This window comes from Meriones unguiculatus, chromosome 18, assembly GCF_030254825.1.
Source record: "Meriones unguiculatus strain TT.TT164.6M chromosome 18, Bangor_MerUng_6.1, whole genome shotgun sequence".
NCBI classification, from domain to species: domain Eukaryota; kingdom Metazoa; phylum Chordata; class Mammalia; order Rodentia; family Muridae; genus Meriones; species Meriones unguiculatus.
In genome coordinates this window covers 5,974,653-5,998,219 of record NC_083365.1, presented here as the reverse complement: position 1 = coordinate 5,998,219, position 23,567 = coordinate 5,974,653, and the positions used below count along the sequence as shown (strand labels likewise).

Genomic DNA, 23,567 nt, shown 5'->3' with positions numbered 1-23,567 from the left:
TTTCCCTATTCACATATACACAGGAATAGAAAACAGTTTCAGTTTTTCTGTTAGCATCAAGTTGACTGATGGGGCTTCAGGGATATTCATTCCAACACCCCAATTCCCAGAAAGCTTTTACCATTTGTGCAGGGTTTTGTTTGGTTGGTTTGGAAATTAGGTGTACATGTTTGAGTGTGTGAACATGAGTCTCCAGTGCCTGCAGGGGCAAGGAGAGGGCATTAGCTCTCGTAGGGGTATTCTGCCAGAGCAGCTCCTGCTCTGAACTGCTGAGCTATCTCTCTAGCCTGCCTGAGGCCCTAGGTTCAATCCTCCGTACCACAAAAAATCCTCAGCAGAGTTGTCCAAATAGTTTGTTCACATTTACAAACAATTCAGAAAATATCAATTACATGACAATTTAGAAGGTTTAAAGTGTCTTCAGACTTCAAATCTTTGTTGTTGTCATGGTTTTACACCATCAAAAAATTTGGCAGTCCACCCAAAATCTCTTGTTCTCTAATGCTCCACTAAAATGAACTTATGAGAGAAAGTTCCTTAAATTCCACAATTTCAGGTCCAACCTTTTGGTTGGATATTCTAATTTGACACAGAAAGATGGGCACTGGAGTAATCCCAGCCTAAATCCAGGCAGTGGGGAGAGGAGAAGTTAGCGCTGTATCTCCTTTTTGTGTGTGTTTTCGACACCATTTCACTGTGTAGCTTCGAACGCGGTAACGTAGAGCAGGCTGGTCTGGAACTCATGGAGCTCCTCCTGACTGCTAAGACGAAAGGCTTGGCCACCAAGCCCAAGGTTTTGTCCGCCCCCTCCCTCCCCCCTTAAACGGAGCCCTTGTCTCAAGAAGCGAGAGGACGATGACCTAGAACTCCTTCCCAATCCTCCTCCACCTCCCAGCGCTGTGCTGGACGAGACAGGTCTGCCACACCACACCCGGCCAAGAGCCTTCTTAGGGCTTCTTTCGCGCTCGCCTTGCCTGCCACTCAAATTCGAAAATTTCCCAGTACTGGTTAAAATTTCCTCTTGGCCCGCCTCGCCCACTCACCTGATTACATGTTTACGAGTCAAAAGGCGAGGAGGGGGGGTCATGGGTGTCGGAGTTTTATTGGCTGATACACATGCCTGTCAGCACCGCCCCGCCCCCTTTCTCAGGACCTCACTCTCTAGTGGTTTCTCGTCCTGTCAATCTTCAAGCCTTCGCTTTTAGCTATTGGTTTCCGGCCCCGCCATTCCGGCCTCTTGCGAGTGCTGGTTGGTGACAGCAGCCCTAAAGCCCGCCTTCCTCCAAAGGATTGGCTGACGAGCGCCCATGCGACCCACCCACCACAGTGGGCGGGCGGTCTTGCGGTTGGCTGGCGCCTCCGCCCGGCGAGGAGGAGGAGGAGGAGAAGGGGGCAGGAGGTTTGGCTGAGCCGCAGCTGTTTGTCTGTTCCGCACAGGCCTGGGCCCGACGCGGCAGACGGAGCCCCAGGTACCGAGCTGATGGAGCCCGCGAGGGCGGAGGCGGAGGTCCCGAGAGGAGCGCAGGCTGGCCTGCGGCCGAGGCGGCTCTGGCCCCCGGCAGGGCCGCGCAGCCTCCCGGAGAGCGCAGAGGGGCTGTCCCGGCGGGCCTAGTGGGCGCCGAGCGGGGGCTCGGCGGGGCCGGGAGCCGAGCCTGCGGCCGGGGAGGCGGCTCGCTCGGGGCCGGGCGCGGGGACCCGGAGCCGGGGGGCCGGAGCCGGGCGCCTCGGTCCTCCGAGCCCTGCCGAGGAGGGAGGAGCTGGGGTCGGAGACCCGGCGGCGGCGGGGAAGCCCCTTGGCAGGAGGTGCGGAGGGGTCAGCGCTACGCCCAGCCCCGAGGGTAGCCGGCGCTGGCTCTCCGGAGACGGCCGGCGGCGGGGCTGTCGGCTGGGGGAGACGCATTCCTTTCAGGGAAAGTGACTGTTGAGGGGGAGCCGGGGCACTCTGGTGCTGCCGAGAGGGGCTTGGTCTCAGTGAAGTCAGGGACGGAGGCTGGGCTGATCTACCCAAGTAGAAGGAAGTAGAAGCAGGGCCTGGTGTCAGCGATGGGAACTTCTGGAATGATGGGGAGGGAGGCTCTGCATCTTGGAAGGTCTTACTCTTTTGTTTCTTTAGTGTTTAGGTCTGGTGATTTGAAGTTTTTTTGTTGCATCTTGGAATGCCTTACTCTTTTGTTTCTTTAGTGTTTAGGTCTGGTGATTTGAAGTTTTTTTGTTGTTTTTGGTTTGGGTTGGGTTTTTTGTTTGTTTGTTTGTTTGTTTTTGGGATAGGAAATAAAGAGAAAGGTAAAATTAAGTTTTCCATGGCTCCAGTTTCAGCCGGCCCTACACTTGAGTTTGCCCTGGCCTCATCATAGCTGGCCCTTGTTTTTCCTTTTTTTTTTTGTACTAGTTGTTGTTTTCCTATTTCACGTACTGTGAAAGAACTTAAGAAAAATTTAGGGATACTTTGCGCAGTCTTTCCCACTTCATAATGTGGTCTGTGGTGACTTAACTTTTACCTAGAATTGAGGAACTCTAACATCCGAATGAAAAGGAGCTTAGCGATTCCCAGCCGTTAAAAAAAAAAAAAAAAAAAAAAAGCACCATGCTTGTTGAAACTTCTGTCAGACTTTCTCTTGGGCATTTTCCTAGACAGTTAATGGAGGTCTCCAGCCCAGGAACTGTGAGGTTAAGATATCCCTGAGGGGATTTTGGGAAGAGATGAGAAATTACGTCCCAGGAGGTTGGCATTATCCTTTTTTCTTTGACCATTTATTTATTCAGGAGCCACTTTTTGTATGATTAGCTAGTTAGGTCAAGCCCTGAAGTATGTAAAAAGAAGGATTATAGAGAATGAGTATGTCTTTAAAATTTATTGTGTGTGTATGTGTGTGTGCACGCGCACAGGTGCACCTCACACCTTTGTGAGCCACAGTGCATGTGTGGAGATAGAGGACGATTTGTGGGTGTTCAGTTCTCAGGCTTACAGCCTAGAAGACATATTATTAATGGCAGACAAATGGGAGTCCCCTCCAATATGGAGGGGAGGTTACTGACTTACCAAATTTAATATATTCTCTGTAGATTGGACCCTATTGATTCTTCTCTTGGGGTCCTTCCCCCTCTTTCCTTTTTTTTAAAGATTTATTTATTTTATTATGTAAACAATGTTCTGTCGGCATGTACACCTGAAGGCCAGAAGAGGGCACCAGATCTCATTATAGATGGTGCAACCACGTGGTTGCAGGGAATTGAACTCAGGACCTCTGGAAGGGCAAGCAGTGTTTTTAACCTCTGAGCCTTCTCTCCAGCCTCCTCTTTCCTTTCTGTATGGATGCTATTTATCACTGCATTTCTTCTTTTCTTTTTAAATATTTATTTAATTTTATGTGTGTGCATGTATACCATATACATGCAGGAGCCCTCAGAGGTCAGAAGAGATATAGGATGCCCTGGAACTGGAGTTAAAGCCAATTGTGAGCTGCCGTGTGGGTGCTGGGAACTGAGACCAGGTCCTCTGCCAGAGTAGTAAGTGCTCTTGACAGACACGCCATCTCTAGCTTATATTACGACATTTTTAATACCAAAGTAATATATACATATATTAAGATGTTTAAGCTGTATGGAAATATATAAAATCTGAGGCCTTTCACACACAGTTTATTTCATTTAGGACAGTTACAGATATTAACTAAGACTTACTTTTCTGTTGAGGGATGTGCAACCAAAGACAGCTAGTTCTGTTCTTTCATCTTTCCACAGTATTCTCCTCATGGATGACACTCTGTTATTAATTGTGTTTCTTTTGCAGTTTATCTTGTCTTCTATCAAATTCGGAACAAGCATAAGAGTTGTCCTCTAAGTTATCATTTGTCTTCTTCAGTACACACACAGTTGTGCACAGGGTAGCCTAGAAACTGCCCAAATGAATGAACAAATTTTTTTAAAATAATTTATTTATTTTCATTTTTTAAAATGTGCATGGGTATTTTGCCTGCATCTATATCCATGTGAGGGTGTCAGATCTTAAAGTAACAGACAGTTGGGAGCTGCCATATGGGTGCTGGGAATTGAACCCAGGTCCTCTGGAAGAGCACTCAGTGCTCTTAACTGCTGAGCCATCTCTCCAACTCCCCGAACAACAACAACAAAAAAAAATTTATGGGCAGGAAAGAACCATTAAGGGAAATAACTTTGTTTAGGATAGTTATTAGCATCCCTGCTAGAGTGAAGAATCTGAAACCCTCATCTTTGTTCAGATTTTCACAGTACTTGACTGTCTCTTCCTTATCTCAGGGAGACAGTGATGGTTCCAGGAGGATCTTGTACCTGGCTTGTTATAGAGACCTAAGAAGGCCCGTGTTTCTCTGAATTTGAAGTTGACTTTTTTACTTCTTGAAGCCCCCTAATATGCTCATTGCTTAGTGTTCATCGAAAACTTCTGTTTCACCCCTCCCCCCAGCCCTTCTCACCTACACAGCCAATCCTGGAAAAAATACTGGGATGTGTGTGTATTCGTCCTCTCTAATCTTCCCATCTTTACACCTCGATCATATCCTGTCCTATTCTGTGTCCCTTTGTTTTGTTTTGTTTTTCTACCTTCTTCTTAAAACCTTTCAAGAAAGAATCTGGAAGCTGGGTCTGGTGGGTACTTGCCTTTGATTCCAGCATTCAGGAGGCTGAAGCAGGGTCCTGAGTTCAAGGCCGGGCTAAGCTACACAGCAGGCACTGTTTCTAGGATTATAGCCTAGTGGTGCAATATATGATTAGTATTTACCAGATCCTGGGTGCAAAGAGAATTGAGGATAGAGCATCTGGAATTGCTAAAATTTTAAGATGTAAATAATTCGTAGTGACTTAAAATGTTTTCCAAAGGCTCTGCATATTTAGGGAGCTAAGAGTGGACTCAGCAGTGTGGGGTTTCAAACACACACTGTTTGAAACTACTGGCCTGTAGTTAACAACAGTGTATTTGGAGAAGAGGGCTTTCTTACTGCCCTTGAGGTCATACCCTGCATCTTATCTTACTTGGTTTCAGTGCAGGGTTACTCCTTTGTGTTTTGTTTGTCTGTGTGTTGACATAAATATGGCTTCTGGAACAGAGGCACAGATAAAATAGGAGAAGCAACAGACAGGTCCTTCCTAACCCTAAGACATTTCAGGTGGGAAGAAGGTCAGTGGTATAGTTTGTGTAACATGTATGAAGCCAAACTGAAGTGTGAAACAGCAAACATAAAGGAAATGGACTGGCCCTCCGCCGGGGTGGGGGAAGATGCCATAAAGCCATACCTAATATACTATTCCCAGGAATGTTTCCCTGAAGAGTTAGTCGCTTACTGAACAATAGCAGAGTCAGTAGCCCAGGTAAGGGAAATACTTGTCTCTGGGCTAAAGTGTAGGGCTTGTGGATACCTGCCTGTATGGTAGTATGACTTCTAAACTTGTTTCTCTTATATTTATGGTTGTGAACCTAGCCTTGAAGGGTTGAGCCATCTCTTCAGCCCCTAAATTTGTTTCTTAAGGCCAAGGATAATGACCCAAAGCTTTTTAAAAACTGCTTAACATAAACCTCAGAGAGCACTAGGAGTTGACTCAGTGCTATAGAGACACATTGGTGTGATTAGGCCTTGTGAGAGGTAGGAACGGGTGACAGGAAAAGCAGTTAGCACATGTGAATTACAACAGTCCCTGTGTGTGGGGTCCATTCATCCAAGGGTGATCACAGAGCACCCCGAAAGAGAACTGTTCTGAAGCCTGTGAGGAATTCCCTGAGCTGAACGAATGTCTATCCAGACGGCACTGAAGGGAAGGAGCTCTAAAAGGTTGTGGCTGCACACATTTTTTAAATACCCCTTTTGAGAAGCTAATGGTTTAGCAGAGCAAATGGACATAACTTGCTGGTAAATACATGATAGACATGCCAGGCTGCTGGCCTGGGAAAGTGGCTCAGCAGGGAAAGGTATTTGTCACTGAGCTTGATGAGTCCCAGAACCCACACTGTGGAAGGAGAAAAGCAATTCCCAGAAGTTGTCCTCTGATATCCACAAAGATGCATCCAAGCACTCACGTATGCACACATACACAAAACAAATGGTTTGGGGTTTTTTGTTTGTTTGTTTGTTTGTTTTACATTTTGGTTTTGCTTTGTTTGTGTAGCCAGGGTTTCTTTGTGTAGCCCTGGCTGTCCTGGAACTAGCTCTGCAGACCAGGCTGGCCCAGAACCCTCAGATCTGCCTGCCTCTGCCTCCTGGGTGTTGGGATTAAGGTGTGCACTACCACCACCTGGCTTTTTAAGTATTTATTTTATTTGCATTGTTGTTTTGCCTGTATGTATGTCTGTGAGGGTGTCGGGTCCTCTGGAACTGGAGTTACAGGCAATCATGAGCTGCTGTGTGGTTGCTAGGAATTGAACTCAGGACCTCTAGAAGAGCAGCCAGTGCTCTTAACTGCTGAGCCATCTGTCCAGCCCCTGTTGAAATGTGTTTTGGTTTTTTTTTTGTTTTTGGGTTTTTTTTTTGTTTTTTTTTTTAAGATTTATTTATTTTAGGTATATGAGTGCTTTATCTGCATGTACACCTGCATGCCAGAAGAGGCCACCAGATCACATGGTTGTGAGCCACCATGTGGTTGCTGTGGATTGAACTCTCCAACCCTTAGCCTTTTAAAAAATATATGTATATATTTTGCTGATATACATATTACGTAATATGTATATTATTACATGTTATTACCCTGCATATACACGTGTGTGTGTGTGTACAGTAAAGAATTAATACAGTGAAATACAGCATGCCAACCAAGCTCTGTACCACTGAGCTGTATTTCCAGCCCTTTTGTTTGTTTGTTTGTTTGTTTGTTTGAGACGGTTTCTCTGTGTAGAGCTAACAGCTGTTCTGTAGACCAGGCTGGCTTGAACTAAGAGATCCACCTATCCACCTGCCTCTCTCTCCCTAGTGCTGGGATTAAAGGTGCCCTACTATTGCCTGGCTTCTTGTTTTACTTATTTACTTATTTTTGGGTTTTTATTTTGAGACAGGGTCTCTCACTACGTTGCTCACAGTGGTTCATTTTATAGGTAGGATTAACTTTTTAAAAAAATTAGCTTATTTTTATTCTATGTGTATGGCTGTCTTATCTGTGTGTATATGTGTACTACAAGCTTAATGGTGCCTCTGGAGGTCAAAATAGGGCATTGGATCCCTTATAACTAGAGTTAAAGATAGTTGTAAGCCACCATATTGGTACTGGGAACTAAACCCAGGTCCTCTGGAAGAGCTGCCAGTACTTGTAATTGCTGACTGAACTCTCTGCCACTCAGTTTTGCTCTTATCTAGTTTTTCTCTGGGACTCTAAAGCAGTTGTGAATTTTGCTATAGTAAGATAATTATGGGGTTTCATAGGTAACATACTCAACCCATCAAAGTTTGGAATTTACTAGGCAGACAAATTAAGGAAGGCATCCTAATCTTACCAGGTCAATAATCGGGAGTTAGTACTGCCATGCTGGTAAGCGATAAGCTCAAATCTTACCTAGGTCAATACTAGGGAGTCAGTCCTGCCATGCTGGTAAGTGATAAGCATGCTTTTTGCCTTTTGGAGAAACGAGGGAGGATGGAAGAGGTAGACTTCTTAAGCCAGTGACTCTTGTGTAATAGTCAAGCAACAGTTAAAGCGGTGAGCTAAGTAGTGCAGCCCTCAGTTGAAGATTTCAGTGATTTGAGCCTAAACTAAAGTTGGAAAAGAAATGAAGGTGTTGGCTTCTGTCCTATATTCCTTTAGTAAATCTCTCATTAGTTCCAAATCTCACCTGGTCCTACAAGTTGCCACAGTTTCACTTTTGCCAGCTCTCCAGGCAGGGGTTTTTCGAGGCCTGCTACGGAGGGGTAATGGTAGTTGTGTCAGAGCAGCATGAGATAGACCCTGGGGAAGGCCTGCTTTCCTAACTGGTGTTCAGTTCCAAAGCCAGTGCTTACTGAAGCTGAACTGAGGCACAGTGTGGTGGCCCTGTGCTGGCAGCTGTTTACTGGTAGACGGTAGACCTCTAGATGTTTTACGTAGATGTAGTGTAGGAATTGAAGCAAGTCGGGGGTCCTGAGGAATGCAGGCTTCCTCTAGTTGTAACCAACAGGCTAAGAAACGGTTCCTGTTACGTGTACTGCACAGTAGTGCGTGAAGAGCACCATCTGCGCCTGCCCAGTGGGCTGACCTGTGGACAGACTCCATCCTCCCAAGTTAACAGATGTTGCATAAGCCGATCCTTCCTCTCTGTAGCCTTGCTGTCCAAGACTCTGTAGACCAGGCTGGTCTAGAACTCAAGAGATCCACCTGCATCTGCCTCCTGTGTGCTGGGATTAAAGGACCGTACTACCATGCCCAGCTGGAACTGCCCTTTCTTTTTGGTCTTTCTGTGTAACCCTGGCTGGGCTAGAACTCAGACCAAATTAACTGTCACATTCTTATTTTTCAGACAAGGTCTCACCATATAGCCTTGGCTGGCCTGTCTCTGCCTCACCAGTGCTGGAATTAGAGGTGGCTGCCATCATATCCTACCTTTTTTAAATTTGTGATGACCGTCTTGCCTCTGCCTCCTGAGTGTTGGGATTACAGATAGGCACCACTATACTCAGCTTTTTTTGTTTTGTTTAGACAGGCTCTCACTCACCAAGTTGGCCTTGAACTCTCAGCAGTACTCCTGGGATTATCTGCTTGGCCCAGTAGGCTGGGCTCAGCTGTACTTCCCAGGAGGCTAAATTTGATTGCTTCTCTTCTGCACTAAAAGTGAAAGGGAGGAATGAGCTCCCTTGCTTCTTTTGGCCTCAGGTTTGAAGCTGATGATAAAAACACCTGCTGCTTTGCCTTTGAGACCTTGAGAGCTTGTTTGGAAGTTCTCGCAGGCAGCATATACCCTTGACAGAAGAACAGTCCTCTTTCTGTTCTGTAGAAGGGACTCACCTTTAACTGTGCAGAAGGAAGGTGACACCCAGCTAGCCAGCCACAGCCAAATCAACTCTGGATGTTACAGCCAGATCACTTTTTTTTTTCATTGTCTTTAAGTGGATCACTTGCCCATTGTCCACAGCTGGGACCAGTGGTGCAGGCCTGTAATCCAAGGAATCTGAGGTGGTACAGCTCAGGCTGCAGAGGACCCCCAAAACAAATAGGAGGGAGGTAGCTCAGCAGTTATGAGCACTTACTACTCTTGCAGAGGACCCAAGATCAATTCCATGTTCATAGATCACTCACAGTCATCTATAACTCTGATATGATGCCCTTTTCTGGCTTCTAGCGGCACCAGGGATACATACGGTGCATTTACGTACAGACAGGAAAACAGTGAAACACAGAAAAAGAAAAGCTTAAAACAAAAACAAAAGCATGGTGATGGCATGCCTTTAATCCCAGCACTGGGGAACAGGGTGGAGGTGGGGTCCAGATGGGAGGGGACACAGATCTCTGAGTTTGAGGCCAGCCTGTTGTACATAGTGAGTTCCATGCCATGCAGGGTTACACAATGTGACCTTGTTAAAAGAACAAAAAAAGTCACTAGAATAAGAAAGGCGTCGATTGAATTGGTGGTGGAGCCTGGCAATGCGATCTATGTAGTCCCAGCACTGGGGAAGTAGAGGAGAGAGGGCTCTGAGTTCAAATTCAGCCAGGCCTTCCTGAGGCCCCTTGCCTTAAAAACAAAGCATTTGCCTCTAATTCCAGCACTCAGGAGGCAGAGGCAGGTGGATCTCTTGAGTCTGAGGCCAGCCTGGTCTACAAAGCTAGTTCTAGGACAGCTGGAGCTACACAGAGAAACTGTGGGGGATGGGAGGTGGCAGAGTGGATCTAAAGAAAGAAAATCAATTGAGTTTCAAAAATATTTTATTGTTTTTTATATTATTTAATGTGTCTGTGTGTATGTATGTGCAGTCGAGTGCGGGTGGCCATGGAGGCTAGGAGCATTGGATCACCTGAAACTGGAATTATTTACGGAGAGTTGTAAGCCACCCAACATGGGTGACAAGAGCTGGATCCTCTTGGATTCTGCTGAGCCATTTGTCTACCCCAAGATGTGTGTGTTTGTTTGTTTGAATTGACAATGTTTATTTTCATTTTATGTGAATGGTTGTTTTATTTGCATATATGACCTGGCACCATATGTGCACAGTGCCATCAGAGGCCAGAAAAGGGTTTGGGATTCTCTAGGGCTGAAGTTACAGAGTCACTATGTAGGTGCTGGGAATCAAACCTATGTCCTCTGAAAGAGCAACCAGTGTTAACTGCTAAGCCATGTCTCCCACACACAGGGTCTCACTATGTAGTCCTGGCAAGCCTCAGTCTCATTCTCTTGCCTTAGACTCCCTAATCCTGGGATTACAGGCATGTGTGACCATGCTTAATTTGAATTTTACATGTCTTATTTCAGTTCTATACTCATGAACTTTGAGTCTAGTCATTGCATTTTTTTTACAAAAAAGTTTTTATAATCATGATAAGATTAATGGTGAAAATATATAGATTTTGTTGCTCATCAGTTACTGTGAACAACAAAGCAGAGCAGATTGATAAGGTCACATAATGAAGTGAGAGGTAGGCTTTTCTAACCCAGTAGTTATTAATCTACAACAACCCAAGGTTGCTTAGAAACAGGGAAGTGTGCTGACCCATTTCTGAGCTGTAGCTTGACTGCAGTCTCTGGGATGACAAGGACTCCGAAACCTTAAGTGTTCTTCTGACTCTCCTCACTGTCCCCAGGCTCTGCTGTGACCCAGGGCATGAGCAGTGTGTCTAGCTATAGCTATGAGAATCCAGTCCATCCTGGTGTCTGTGTTTTCATAGTTTAAAAACATTGAGGCTTAATGTTCTTGGATCATATACTTTGAAATAGTACAAGGGAATGACTAGAAACTTTTCCTTCTGTGTGGTGTGTGTATATATATTTGTGTGTGTTGGGATGTGTCACCTAGGGATATTTATGTCCATTTTATGTATTTATAATTTTTATGAGATTTGTGTATGTGTATGTTGAAGTGTAGGTAGGTCAGAGGATAGCTTGTGGGAGTTGGTTCTCTCTTATCTTACCAGATGGGTCACAGGGATAAAACTCTTGTTCGTCAGGCTATGGGCAAGCGTCCACTGAGCCATCTCATCAGTCCGATTCAATTTTTTTAATGCTTATGTGTAGGTGTGCATGTGTATGATGTGTGTGAGATAGGGTGCCATGGTTCAGAGAGATCATAGACAGCTTTGGGGCGTCAGCTCTCTCCGGCTGTGGGCGTCAAGGGTTGGAGTCCTCTTCTGTGGCAAGCACTCTTAACCACTGAACTGTCCTTCTGGCTCTTGCCATCATTTTAAAATTTAGATTTACAGCTCCTTGTCTTTTCCTACAAAGCATTGTATATGAAGTACTATAGAAATATATTTTTAGAAAGAATTCATCCTCAGATACATTTCTTTTGTTTTTTGAGAGGATTTCTCTGTGTAGCCTTGGCTGTCCTGGAACTCACTCTGTAGACCAGGCTAGCCTCAAACTCATAGAGATCTGCTTGCCTCTGCCTCCTGAGTGCTGGTATTGAAGGTGTGTGCCATCACTGCCTAGCCAGATACCTTTTTTAAAATTATTTTATTTTTTTGTAGCCCAAGCTGGCCTCAAACTCAAATTCCTTATGTAGCTAAAATTTATCTTGAATCCTCCTGCCTTTACTTCATAAGTAACAGCTCAGGGTCACCTAATCACAAAGGCATGGTATGCTGTGTTGAGCTGTCTCTCCACCAGAATTGCTCTAGAATTTTAGTAACAAGATTGAGGATTCTCCTGGCTCCTGAGAGGCTCTGTATTCGGCTCTCATGGAAATGGTACCTAAAACCACTTCAGTAGCAGTGATAGCTACAGGTATCATAACAGCTCTACAAATTCTCGATCATCTCAAGCTTGTGAAAATCTCCAGAACTCCCACAAAAAAGAAAAGACACCAGTGGCACACTGGGTGTCTAGTACCCCCGTGCCTAGATGGGCCAGCTAGAGTTTGAGGAATTTGCTGTTGCTCAGGAAAAACTTTGAAGACCTGGTGGGGATTACAAACTCTTTCAGTCACCATTTCAGCTCCCCTGCCTGTTACACTCTGGAAGAACAATCTTTATTGCACATGCAGTTCCTTGTGTGTATAAAATGATGGTGTCAGGGGCAGGGAGGGCAGGACCAGGCTGGCCTCAAGGTAATGATGAATCCTGCCTCAGCTTCCTGAATGCTGGGATTGCAGATAAACATCACCACACTTGTCCAGAAGCAGTTCTTATTTTGTTTTCCCTACCATTCTTAAGACTGAAGGTCAGCTGGGTAGGACCTTATCAGAAGTGTAAGTGACCTTTCAATGTTGGATAATTGACTAGCAGAGCTAAGTTTTAGGAACAAGGAAATGAAGAGATTCTGGTTTTGTTCTGAAAAGTGGCTGTGCACACCTATAACCACAGCACTCAGAGGAAGAGGCAGGGACAGCACAATAACTTCAAGGCTAGTCTGGTCTACATAGTGAGTTCTAGACACTCTCAGAAAACCAAAGTAGCTGGGCAAAGGATGCATATGGGCCTGCAATTCTTGCACTTGGAATTGGGGTGGGGCCCCTGAAGGCAGACTGAGCTCTCCAGACCCTGTCAAAGAAACCTCATTGAGTATAGTGGTTTCTGCTCTACTTCTAGCACTTGAAAGGCTGAGGCAGAAAAATTGTCAGAGCCAACCTAGGCTATTTAAAACAGCTCATAAAATAAAACAAAACAAAAAATGTTAAAGGTTCAAGAAAATGACTGCAGTTTCAATGGACTTGTGTCTAATTTTATCTTTTTTTTTTTTTTTTTTTCCCTTGCAGGACTGTTGAGGCCTGGAAATCCCTCCCCTTCCCCTTCCCCTTTGCCGCTTTGTGGCACCCCCCTCCCTCTACCCTCCTACTTTGATAACCTGGCTATGACTAGCAGAAGTACAGCCAGGCCCAATGGGCAGCCCCAGGCCAGCAAAATATGCCAGTTCAAATTGGTCCTGCTGGGAGAGTCTGCGGTGGGGAAGTCTAGCCTGGTGTTGCGTTTTGTCAAAGGGCAGTTCCATGAGTACCAGGAAAGCACCATTGGAGGTAAGTGCTTTGTGGGGAGGTTCAGTACTGGAGGTGAGCACCTAGTGGGGAGGTTCAGTACTGGAGGTGAGCACCTAGTGGGGAGGTTCAGTACTGGAGGTGAGCACCTAGTGGGGAGGTTCAGTACTGGAGGTGAGCACCTAGTGGGGAGGTTCAGTACTGGAGGTGAGCACCTAGTGGGGAGGTTCAGTACTGGAGGTGAGCACCTAGTGGGGAGGTTCAGTGCTTAGTGGGCCTTGAAGTGAACATCTGGGCTTGATCGTGGAACTGCAGGGAGATCAGGTGTTCAAGGCCATTCTTAACAATGTTAGAGTTTGAAGCCAGCCTGGTCCACATGAAGCCATGTCACAATTAAAAAAAAAAAAAAAATTTGCGCCAAGCATGGTGGTTCATGCCTTTAATCCCAGCACTCTGGAAGCAGAGGGAGACAGATCTCTGTATGTTCGAGGCCAGCCTGCTATACATAGTGAGTTCCAGGACAGCCAAGGTTATGTAGAGACCTGTCTCTGTAAATCACTCAAAATAAGCTACAAGTAACAGCTGGGCATAGTGCTTCTAATCACTTGGCCTTCTCAAGAGGCCGAGCTAGAGGTCGCTGCCAGAATTTGACGGCCAGTGGTATTTATTACTTGACTTTTACTTTTTCACCTAATCCTGCAGCAGTCCAAGAACGCTGGATTTCCAAGATGGTCCCAGGGGAAGGAATAACAAAGTTCTCGTGAAAGGCCCTTTATTGTATTTTCTGTTTTTATATGTGTGGATATTTGGCCTGTATCTGTGTCTTGACTGGTGTCTTGAAGGGCCAGAAGAGGGCGTTGGGTCTCCTGGAACTGGAGTGACAGATGGTTGTGAGCCATACAATGAGTGCTAGGAATTGGAAGGTTAGCCAATGCTCCTAACCCCTGAGCCATCTTTCTACCGCCCATCAATTCCCCTACCTCACCTCTACACATAAATACCATACTTTGGATTAATACCAAGAAAGAAGGCAGCAAAAGTAGAAAAGGCAGATTGTACCATGGACTATGTATGTAGTAAGTTTCAGACTAGCCCGGACCACATAGTGAGATTCCATTTCAGAGGAGAAAGGAATTGTCATAATGCCCAAAATCAGTATGTGTGTGTTCATACTTCTGTCTTCTAGAGGAAAATAAATAATATCTTCTTTATACATCAAAAAACTATTCCTTTTCCATTTCTGTTTTACTCCTCCCTTCATCTTAATGTCAATGAAGTTCTACTGAGTGACATCACAAGCAGATAAAAGAGCTGAACTAGGGGTAGGGTCCACTCATGCCTTTAATCTTGGCACTCAGGAGGCAGAGGCAGGCAGATCTCAAAATTTGAGGCCAGCTTGATATTTACAGTGAATTCCAGGACAGAGAAACCCTGTCTTCAAAAACCAAAAAATAAAATAAAATAAAAATAAAAGAGCAAGGTGAGGTTCTTTCCTGAACATGGCGGGAACACTCTGGAAGCTGAGGCAGTGGGACTTCTTCAAGTTCTGGGTCAGCCTGAGCCTACCTAACAAGACCCTGTCTCCATAAGACAACACACCCAGGGACTGGAGAGATGGCTGAGAAGTTAAAAGCACATACTGGTCTTGCAGGGATACACAAAGACACAGAGGCTTGGTCTAGAGCAAGCCTCCTCAGGTGGCTTATAACCACCTGTAGCTCCAATTCTGTGGGGATATGACACCTCTGGCCTCACTAGCACAACCCACATAATACATGTACATACAATAAATATAAAATGTATATAAAATATATTCTTTTTAAAACAAATACATGCATGGTTAAAAAATTAAAAAAAAAAAAAAAGCCGCTAAGGCCTGTTGACAGAGGCCTGTAATCTTAGCTACTTGGTAGTTAAGGCAGGAGGAACCAAGTTCAAAGCGTGTATGTGCTACAGAATGAGTTCCAGATTAGTCTTCATTACAAACAAGCCCCTGGCTAAAAGAAAAGTGCTAGAAATACAGCTCAGTGGGTAGAGTGCTTGTTTACCATGCAAAAGGCCTCGTGTCCAACCCCAGTACTGTCCCACCAAGATGTTTTGTTATTTTGGAGCAGTAACTCATAAATAATGTAATGGGATGAGTCTCTCAATAAGCCCATACCCACCTTTAGTGTGCAGCTGCTTTTAAGTATCATGTACTTAACAGCCTTCTAAGTCTGTTTTAAAATCTTTTCTATTCTTTGGGGTTTTTCTTTGTTGAATTTATTTTTGATTTACTACAATTTACTCACTTTGTATCCTAGCTGTTGCCTCCTCCCTCGTCCCCTCCCTATCCCGACTCCCCTCCCTCTTTTTCCATGCTCCTCCCCCAGTCCACTGATAGGGGAGGTCTTCCTCCCTTCTGACCCTAGCCTATCAGGTCTCATCAGGACTGCATTGTCTTCCTCTGTGGCCTGGTAAGGCTACTCCCCCCAAAGGGAGGTAATCAAAGAGCCAGCCACTGAGTTCATGTCAGAGACAGCCCCTGTGTCCCTTACTAGGGAACCCACTTAGAGACTGAGCTGCCACGGGCTACATCTGTGCAGGGGTTCTAGGTTATCTCCATGAATGGTCCTAGGTTGCAGTATCAGTCTCAGAAAAGACCCCTGGGCCCAGATTTTTTTTTTTGGTTCTGTTGTTTTCCTGGTGGAGCTCCTGGCCTATCCAGGTCTATCTCTCCCTTCTTACTTAAGATTGCCTGCACTCTGCCCAAAGTTTGGCTTTGAGTCTCAGCCTCTGCTTTAATACTTTGCTGGGTAGAGTCTTCAGGAATAAGTGCTACCTCAAGATCCAGCTATACCACTCCTAGGCATTTATCCAAAATATGCTCAAGTACACAACAAGGACATTTGCTCAACCATGTTCTTAGCAGCTTTATTTGTAATAGCCAGAATCTGGAAGCAACCCAAATGTCCCTGAACGGAGGAATGGATGCAGAAATTGTGGTACATTTACACAATGGAATACTACTCAGCAATTAAAAACAAGGAAATCATGAAATTTGCAGGCAAATGGTACGAACTAGAAAAGATCATCCTGAGTGAGGTATCCAGAAGCAGAAAGACACACAGGATATGTGCTCATTTATAAGTGGATACTAGACATACAATTAAGGATAAACATACTAAAATAACTAATCAAGAAGGAGGATCCTGGGTAAGATAATCAGTCCTCATTCAGAAAGGCAAAGAGGATGGACACTGAAAGAAGGAGAAAACAGGAAACAGGACAGGAGCCCACCACAGAGGGACTTTGAAATACTCTTTGATTTTTTTTTTTTTTTTTTGAGGCATGCTTTCTCTGGGTAGACCTGGCTGGCCTTGAACTTACAGAGATCACCTGCATCTCTCTTCAAGAGTGCTGGGATTAAAGGTATTTAAACAATCTTGCTTAAGTCTGCATTAAAATCCTTTCTTTAAAATGTTCCTGGAGATGCTGAAGAGATGGGTCAGTGGTTAGGGAAGTTTGCTGTTCTTTTGGAGGACCTGAATTCCCAGTATCCACCTGACAGTTCACAGCCACCAGTAATTGCAGATCCAGGTGGTCCCACACCTCTTCTGGCTTCTGTAGGCATCTGTCTTCACATGCATATAGGTACACAAATAAATGGTAAATGTTTTTGGTTTTGTTTTTAAGAAATAAAAATTGACATTTTACTGGACTATATGTACATATAGGTCAACAAGATGGCTTGGAACGCAACAGTGCTTGCAGTGCTAACCTGAGGACATGAGTTCAGTCTCTGGATCCCATGTAAATGTGGAAGGAGAGAACACGCTCCGCACAGTTCTCTGAATTCCACATGTGCATCTTGGACGTGTGGTATATTAGTACCTGCCATCAAGCTTTAAGATCCTGTGGGTTTGTTTGTTTGAGACAGGAACCCATGTAGCCTAGAGTGGCATAGCAAGAATGGCCTTGTTTTTCTGATCTCCCACAACCTTCGAGTGCTAGAAGTATAGGTGTGTCCTACTCTGAAAATCTTCTCATTTTTTTGAAGTCATTGTTTTTATTACTTATTTAATACTTATTTATTTACTTGTTTGTCTGTTTGAATGTTTTTTATTATTGTTACAGATCTGTTATAGTGTGTGCATGAGTAGTTTACCTGTGTGTTTGTTTGTGCACCATGTGGGTTTGGTGCTCATTGAGGTTGGAAGAGGACAGGGGACCCCCGAAAGCTGAATTGCATGTTGTGAGCCCCAGTGTGGCTGCTTGGAATCAAACTGTGGCCGAGCTACAAGGCCGAGCTGACTCCCCAGCCTCCTCCTCCTCATTCTTGACATGGCTTCTGCCTGACACTCCTTTTTCCTTCTCTCTTTCTCTTTTTTCTTTTTTCTTTATTTTTCTTTTTTTTCAAGACAGGATTTCTCTGCTTAACCTTAGCTGTCCTGGACTTGATTTGTAGACCAGGTTGGCCTCAAATCCACAGAACAGAGTTCAGACTACCTCTGCCTCCCAAGTACTGGGATTAAAGGTGTGCACCACCACTACCTGGCTCTAAGGCTTTTTTTTTTTTTTTCCAGACAGGGTTTCCCTTCGCAGCTGTGGCTGTTAGACTCACAGAGATACACCTGTCTCTGCCTTCCCGAGTGCCGGACTTGTAGGCGTGCACCACCGCACTCAGCTAACACTCTTTCTTAGCTGAATAAACAAGCAAATAAATCCAAGGTCTCACTTGTCCCAGAGTGGCCTCAAACTTGTTAAATAGCCAAGTATGCCCTTGAATTCCTGAGCCTCCTGCCTCTGCCCACAAATGTTCAGAGGCCATCTTGATTGCGGTCCATTGTTTACATGAATGGAGAACACAGCCTGTAGTTGATGGGCCCGTGTGGCTACTGGTCGTAGAATGTGCAGAGTTAATTTGAAGGGGAGTGGGATCTTCCCATCCATTCTCCTACTTACAGTTTATTTTCTTTTTTGTAGCGGCCTTCCTCACCCAGTCTGTGTGTCTAGATGACACAACGGTCAAGTTTGAAATTTGGGACACAGCTGGGCAGGAGCGATACCACAGCTTAGCCCCCATGTACTACAGGGGTGCCCAGGCTGCAATTGTGGTTTATGATATTACTAATCAGGTAGGTGGACTGAGAAGATTGTTTACTGGGATATATCTATAGAAATTAGGTGGGAAGAAGAAACAGGTTCTTGAAGTAGCAAAATGAAAGTACCAGGTATGCTTCCAAGCACAAAGCCAGACCAAATGGATTGTCAGAGATGATGATTTCAGAGGGGAGGGCACCTGGAGGAGGAGAGTTGTGAGCCTGAGAAGATTTGTGGATCAGCACTCATTCCAGCCCATTCTCTCTCTCTCTCTCTCTCTCTCTCTCTCTCTCTCTCTCTCTCTCTCTCTCTCTCTCTCCCGTTTTCCTAGGAAACATTTGCCCGGGCAAAGACATGGGTGAAGGAGCTGCAGCGGCAAGCCAGCCCCAGCATTGTTATTGCCTTGGCAGGAAACAAAGCTGACCTTGCCAACAAGCGCGTGGTGGAATATGAAGTAAGGCGGCCACACAGTCTCTCCCAGCACTCTGGCTCTGTGTGTGGGACCTCTTTTTTCCAAACCAGTCTCCTGGAAATTTTATGTGAGACATTCATTGTCCCATTCCTTAGTTTAAATACTGCAACACTCTGACCAGAATGGCAGCCAGGAGATTTTAGAGGAGCGAGAAGAAACTTCCTAGGGTTAGGGAAATACTGGTTATAGGGTACCAGGCTGAAAACAGGAAACAGGGAATACTTAAATTTGAGGTAAGGGGCTTTGACATGCCATAACCCACAGATTCATGTCAGTTCACCCTTCTCCATAATTAAGATTCCTTACACTGGGGAAGTGGATCTAGTTGTAAAGTACTTGTGTGGCAAGTGTGAAGATGTGAGATTCCCAGCATTATAAAGACATGGTAACGTTGCACATGCTTGCATTCTCAGTGCTGGGGATGTGGAGGCAGGAGTACCGCAGGGACTTGGTGGCCAGCTACTCTAGCTAAAACAGTGTGTTTCAAGTTCAGTGAGAGAGGTTATCTTAGAAAGCAATAACGTAGGCTGGTAGGATGTCTGCAGGTGAAGGTGCAAGCCTTGGGGGCCTAAGTCCATCCCTGGAGTACACACAGACATGAAAGGAGAGCACCAGCCTCATGACCGACCGGCATCCAGCACACCGCGACATTCTGTATAGACACGTACACATGTGTACACATACCAAACAACAAATGAAAAAAATGAGTAAGGTGAGCAGCAGCTAAGGAAGGTACCCAAAGTCAACCTGTAGCTTATATCTGCATACATGTTTGCACATCTGAATATACGTATACACCCACACAGATTCCTGGCATCTCTTTGTTGAGTTTAGTGGACATGGGCTTATCTTGAGTGATATCATTACTGTAGTATAGGTCCAGGGCCAACTGGTGCAAAAGGGCATTAAGCGGAGGGGACGTGAACTATTCTCTCACTCTAGAGTGCTGTATGAGAGAAAAAGCAACACTGCTTTCATCCCTTATAGGAGGCTCAGGCATATGCAGATGACAACAGCTTGTTATTTATGGAGACTTCAGCTAAGACTGCTATGAACGTGAACGACCTCTTCTTGGCAATAGGTAAGGTCAGCGTGCTCTCAGGTCTTCCTGTCTTTCCTGCTCTGTAGGTGAAGCTGTCATTAACCTAAACCAAGGATAGGTGGTTTATAAATGACTAGGTAATTCCTGGGGCTGGAGGGGTAGTACGGTTGTAGAGTACTTGCGTAGGAGTTGGAAGGCCCAAGGTTTGATTCCCTAGCACTTGCAGTTTTACTTTGCAAGAAGAAAAACAAGAACAACTTTTAAGTTGGGCATGGTAGTACATGCTTGTAATCCAGCACTTGTGAGGCCAAAATGCAAGTCTGAGGCTAACTGAACTACATAGGTACTAGGCCAGTTGATTTCAAACTTCTAACGCTGTGACCCTTTATACATTCCTTCATGCTGCAGTGGCGCCCAACCATAAAATTATTCTATTGCTACTGTTGGGGATCATAATGTTAATATCTGATATGCAGGATTTCTGATAAGCCATCACTGAAAGAATCATGACCCTCAGGTTGAGAACCACTTTACTAGGCTGTAGCTGGCAATTGGGAGGCAGAGACCAGTGGATCTCTTGTGGTTTCGAGGCCAGCCTGGTCTATATAATGCATTCCTGGACAGCCAGAGAGACCCTGTCAAAGGAAAAAAAGAAATGTTGAAAAATACAGCCAGGGCTACTCATGTATTGATACTTGTCTCAAAAGAGGCAAAATAAAAAACAAACCCTTCACCTTTGCATGGTAGTCCATACAAAATCTCACCAGTTAGGGCAGTGGGCTAAAAAAGAAAAATTGCAGCCTAAGCTATTTGTCAAGATAGGGTGAAACCTATAATCACAAAACTTGGGTAATGGAGACAAGAGGATTGAGGTCGTCCTTGGCTATTTAGCAAGTTTGAGGCCAGCCTGGGCTATATACGACTTGGCTTCAAAACAAAACAAGAAGTGGACTGGAGAGATAGCTCAGTGATTAAAAATGTGTATTGCTCTTGCACAGGACCCGCGTTTGGCTTCAAGTCCCCACATCAGGTAGCTCACAAGTAACCTCAGCTCTGAGCTCTGAAGGCACCTTGCATTCATGTGCACATACCCACTCATACATACATACTTAGAGTTTAAAACACAATAAAAAGAAACCACAAAATAAAAGTGGTGTACACATGAGGTCCTGGGGTGTGAGCTGTATATGAGTAAAATCTATCATGCTTTGTTCTGTTTTGTTTTTAGCAAAGAAGTTGCCAAAGAGTGAACCCCAGAATCTGGGGGGTGCAGCAGGCCGAAGTCGGGGTGTGGATCTCCATGAGCAGTCCCAGCAAAACAAGAGCCAGTGTTGTAGCAACTGAGGGGGTGGCTAGTAGCAAACATGTATGGAGTTAGCGCGAGAGCTAAGAAATAACCTCCATCCCCACCCTCAGTACACAGCCCCATGGTAACAGCACACTGAGCCCTGGCTCCCACGGGCTGCCTCCCGACAGCTCCGTCATGGCACTTTTTAATGCTTCCGCAACCAACACCAGGCAGCTGTTGCCACTACTCTGCCCTACTCTGGGGTTTGGGGTCAAATCTCCCCAGGACCTTCCTTCCAAAACAAACTTTCTTCACTTTGTATTCTAGGTGCAAGACAGTGACCTCCTCATTGTTACTCCCCTCCCTGTGTTCTTCCCAGTGTTTCAGAGACTTTTGTCTTCTGCCTCCTCCCCCTTTCACCTCTCACCACTCCCTGTTCTTGATCCTGTTTCCTCCTCTGCCCAAGATGATGAAGTGTAACCCAGGGACTGAGAAGGGAGGCAGCATGCTTTAGTTACATTAAGGGCCCTGCAGGGAGAGGAAGACCCAGAGCAAGAGGGAGTAAGGAAACATTTCTTTCTCGTTTTATTTATCTGGTAGGAGTTTCTTGTCTGTGAGACACTGCAGCACCCTGAGTTGGACTTGGGCTTCCCTAGGTAGGGTGAGAAGGGGGAGGCAAGCTTGCGGGCACTGATCGGGACTTGTATTAGCCACTGGGTAAAGGCTGAGGTGCAGCGCCATCGGTAGCTCTGGGGCTCCTCCCAAGGCTGTGTTCCCTTGCCTAGACTCTTAGGTAGGTCTCCCCATCTGCTCACCCCACTCCAGTGTGGGGATGAGACCTCAGAGTGCTCCAAAGAATCCTCACTGGTTGCCTGCACCTTTAGCTCTGCTGTGATCTTACTGGAGGAGGTACCAGTTTCTGATACCATCCTCTGGTTTATACATGGGTATTTTCCCTACCCTGGGCCATGAGATGGCCTTAGCCCCAAACACCATGCCCCTGCAGTTTGCACTTTAATTGATGGTAGCTCAGTCAAGATACATGTGTTATGGGGGGTTTGATTGATTTACCTATCCTTCAACCTTTTTAATTAGGTGGAATCTACAGTGTATGAGGTTTGGGGAGGCACTATAGAAAACAGTAACAGTGGCAGCTACTCTGCCCAGTCTCCACTGCTGGCTTCCTCTGATTCATGCCTCTGTTGGGTGTAGGTTTGTCTGCACCGCTGAGGAGAGGCTTGAGAATAGCTTGGGCTATGGAAGTGCAAAGAAGGGTCAGGCACGAGGAGTGCTCCATCTGCCCAGGGTTCATATTCAGTTTGCTGTGTCCTACCATGTCTTTTCTACTTCCTGTAAATACGCGTAGTCTTCATTCTGTACAGTTATTCTGCCTCCTCTTTCCCATTAGGCCTCTTTTCTTTTCTCTTTTGTTAATAGCTTGGGTTTAGTTCCTCCTTCTTCATCCCCCTTCCCCTTACTCTTACTTAATCCATGTACCACGAGAGGCTCCTACACACAGAGGCCACTTGTCCTGTGGCAGGTGCAGCTAGGACTGAATGAAGGTGCCTCACAACTGCCTTGTATCCGAGGGCTTTGGTCCTTCCTATGTCTCCGGCCTCTATGTCCTTCATTAGGTGTTTGAGGGTTTCTGTGGGAAGCCATCAAGGCAAGCAGGAACTTGATATTTCAGCCAGAAATTTGCAGAAGACGGAAAAGACCACAGTAACAAGAGTTGAGCCTTTGCCTACAGACCCAGACAGTCTACAGACTGCTTTCCATTCCACAACAGCTGAGGACTCCAGTGAAGCCAAGATTCTCAAGGACCCAGCTTAGGTTTTTCCACTTAGACCTCAGTTCTCTTCCTTTTCCAGGGGCAGCCTTAGTTCTCATGGCCCTGAAACACACATACATTTCCTGCTTTACTTTCCTAGAACCCATTAGTCCTCCAAAGCACCTCCAAAAGGTGCGTCCTTTTACAAGTGGAAATTCTAGGGTGGCTCTCTAAGCCTCTTAGAAATTTAATTTAATTCCTTCTCTGCAAAAGTGAGAATGTTTTATTGCCTTGGGACTGGGAACCCATTTCCCTAGGCTTCTCCCCTCCCCCTCTCTCTTAGGAACAGTATTGGCCTTAGCTCCTGGGCCTATCTGCTGCCTTCCCTCCACTCCTACCGGCTCTTCTGCCTTCATTTGAGCTCTGCTGGGCTTGAGGGTTAGGTTCTCTCCCTACTCCTTTGTTACCTCTTTCCTTTTGATCAATTTTTAGGAGGAGGGGTCATCTTTTTTGCCTTTATATTTTTTTCCTAAGAAAGCCTTTGCCTTTCTTTCACTCTCCTAACATAACAATCGTGGTAACAGAATGCAACTGCTGATTTATCGATGTATTTAATGTAAGTAAAAAAGGAAAAAAAGAAAGTGCATTTGACTGTTGCTTTGTTTTTGCTGTTTGTCTACCTGAAACTAAAAATTGGGAAGAAAGGGCCCAGCGAAACATCATGGAACCTCAATTACACCTCCCTTCTCATTATTTTCTGTAACCAGTCAAAGACCTAATTTGGAAAATAACCGTTTGTTTGTTTGTTTGTTTGTTTGTTTGTGACCTCCTTCTCAAAGACACAGATGACTTATCCAATGTGACTGTGT

The 23,567-nt window shown here is 45.3% G+C and overlaps 1 protein-coding gene across 2 annotated transcripts; it reads left to right on the top strand.

The window, feature by feature from the left end:
* The first annotated feature begins 1,339 nt into the window (after window positions 1-1,339).
* On the top strand, window positions 1,340-23,339 carry Rab5b (RAB5B, member RAS oncogene family). Of its 2 annotated transcripts, none has more exons than XM_021654789.2 (6): window positions 1,340-1,469; window positions 12,828-13,085; window positions 18,009-18,160; window positions 18,457-18,579; window positions 19,585-19,678; window positions 20,868-23,339. In XM_021654789.2, exons 2-6 carry the CDS (start codon window positions 12,923-12,925, stop codon window positions 20,981-20,983), a joined length of 648 nt encoding a protein of 215 aa, XP_021510464.1. In that variant the 5' UTR covers window positions 1,340-1,469; window positions 12,828-12,922; the 3' UTR covers window positions 20,984-23,339. The 2 variants fall into 2 exon arrangements, with proteins under 2 accessions (XP_021510464.1, XP_060227458.1); XM_060371475.1 differs by lacking the exon at window positions 1,340-1,469 and adding an exon at window positions 1,491-1,803.
* The last annotated feature ends 228 nt before the right edge of the window (window positions 23,340-23,567 follow it).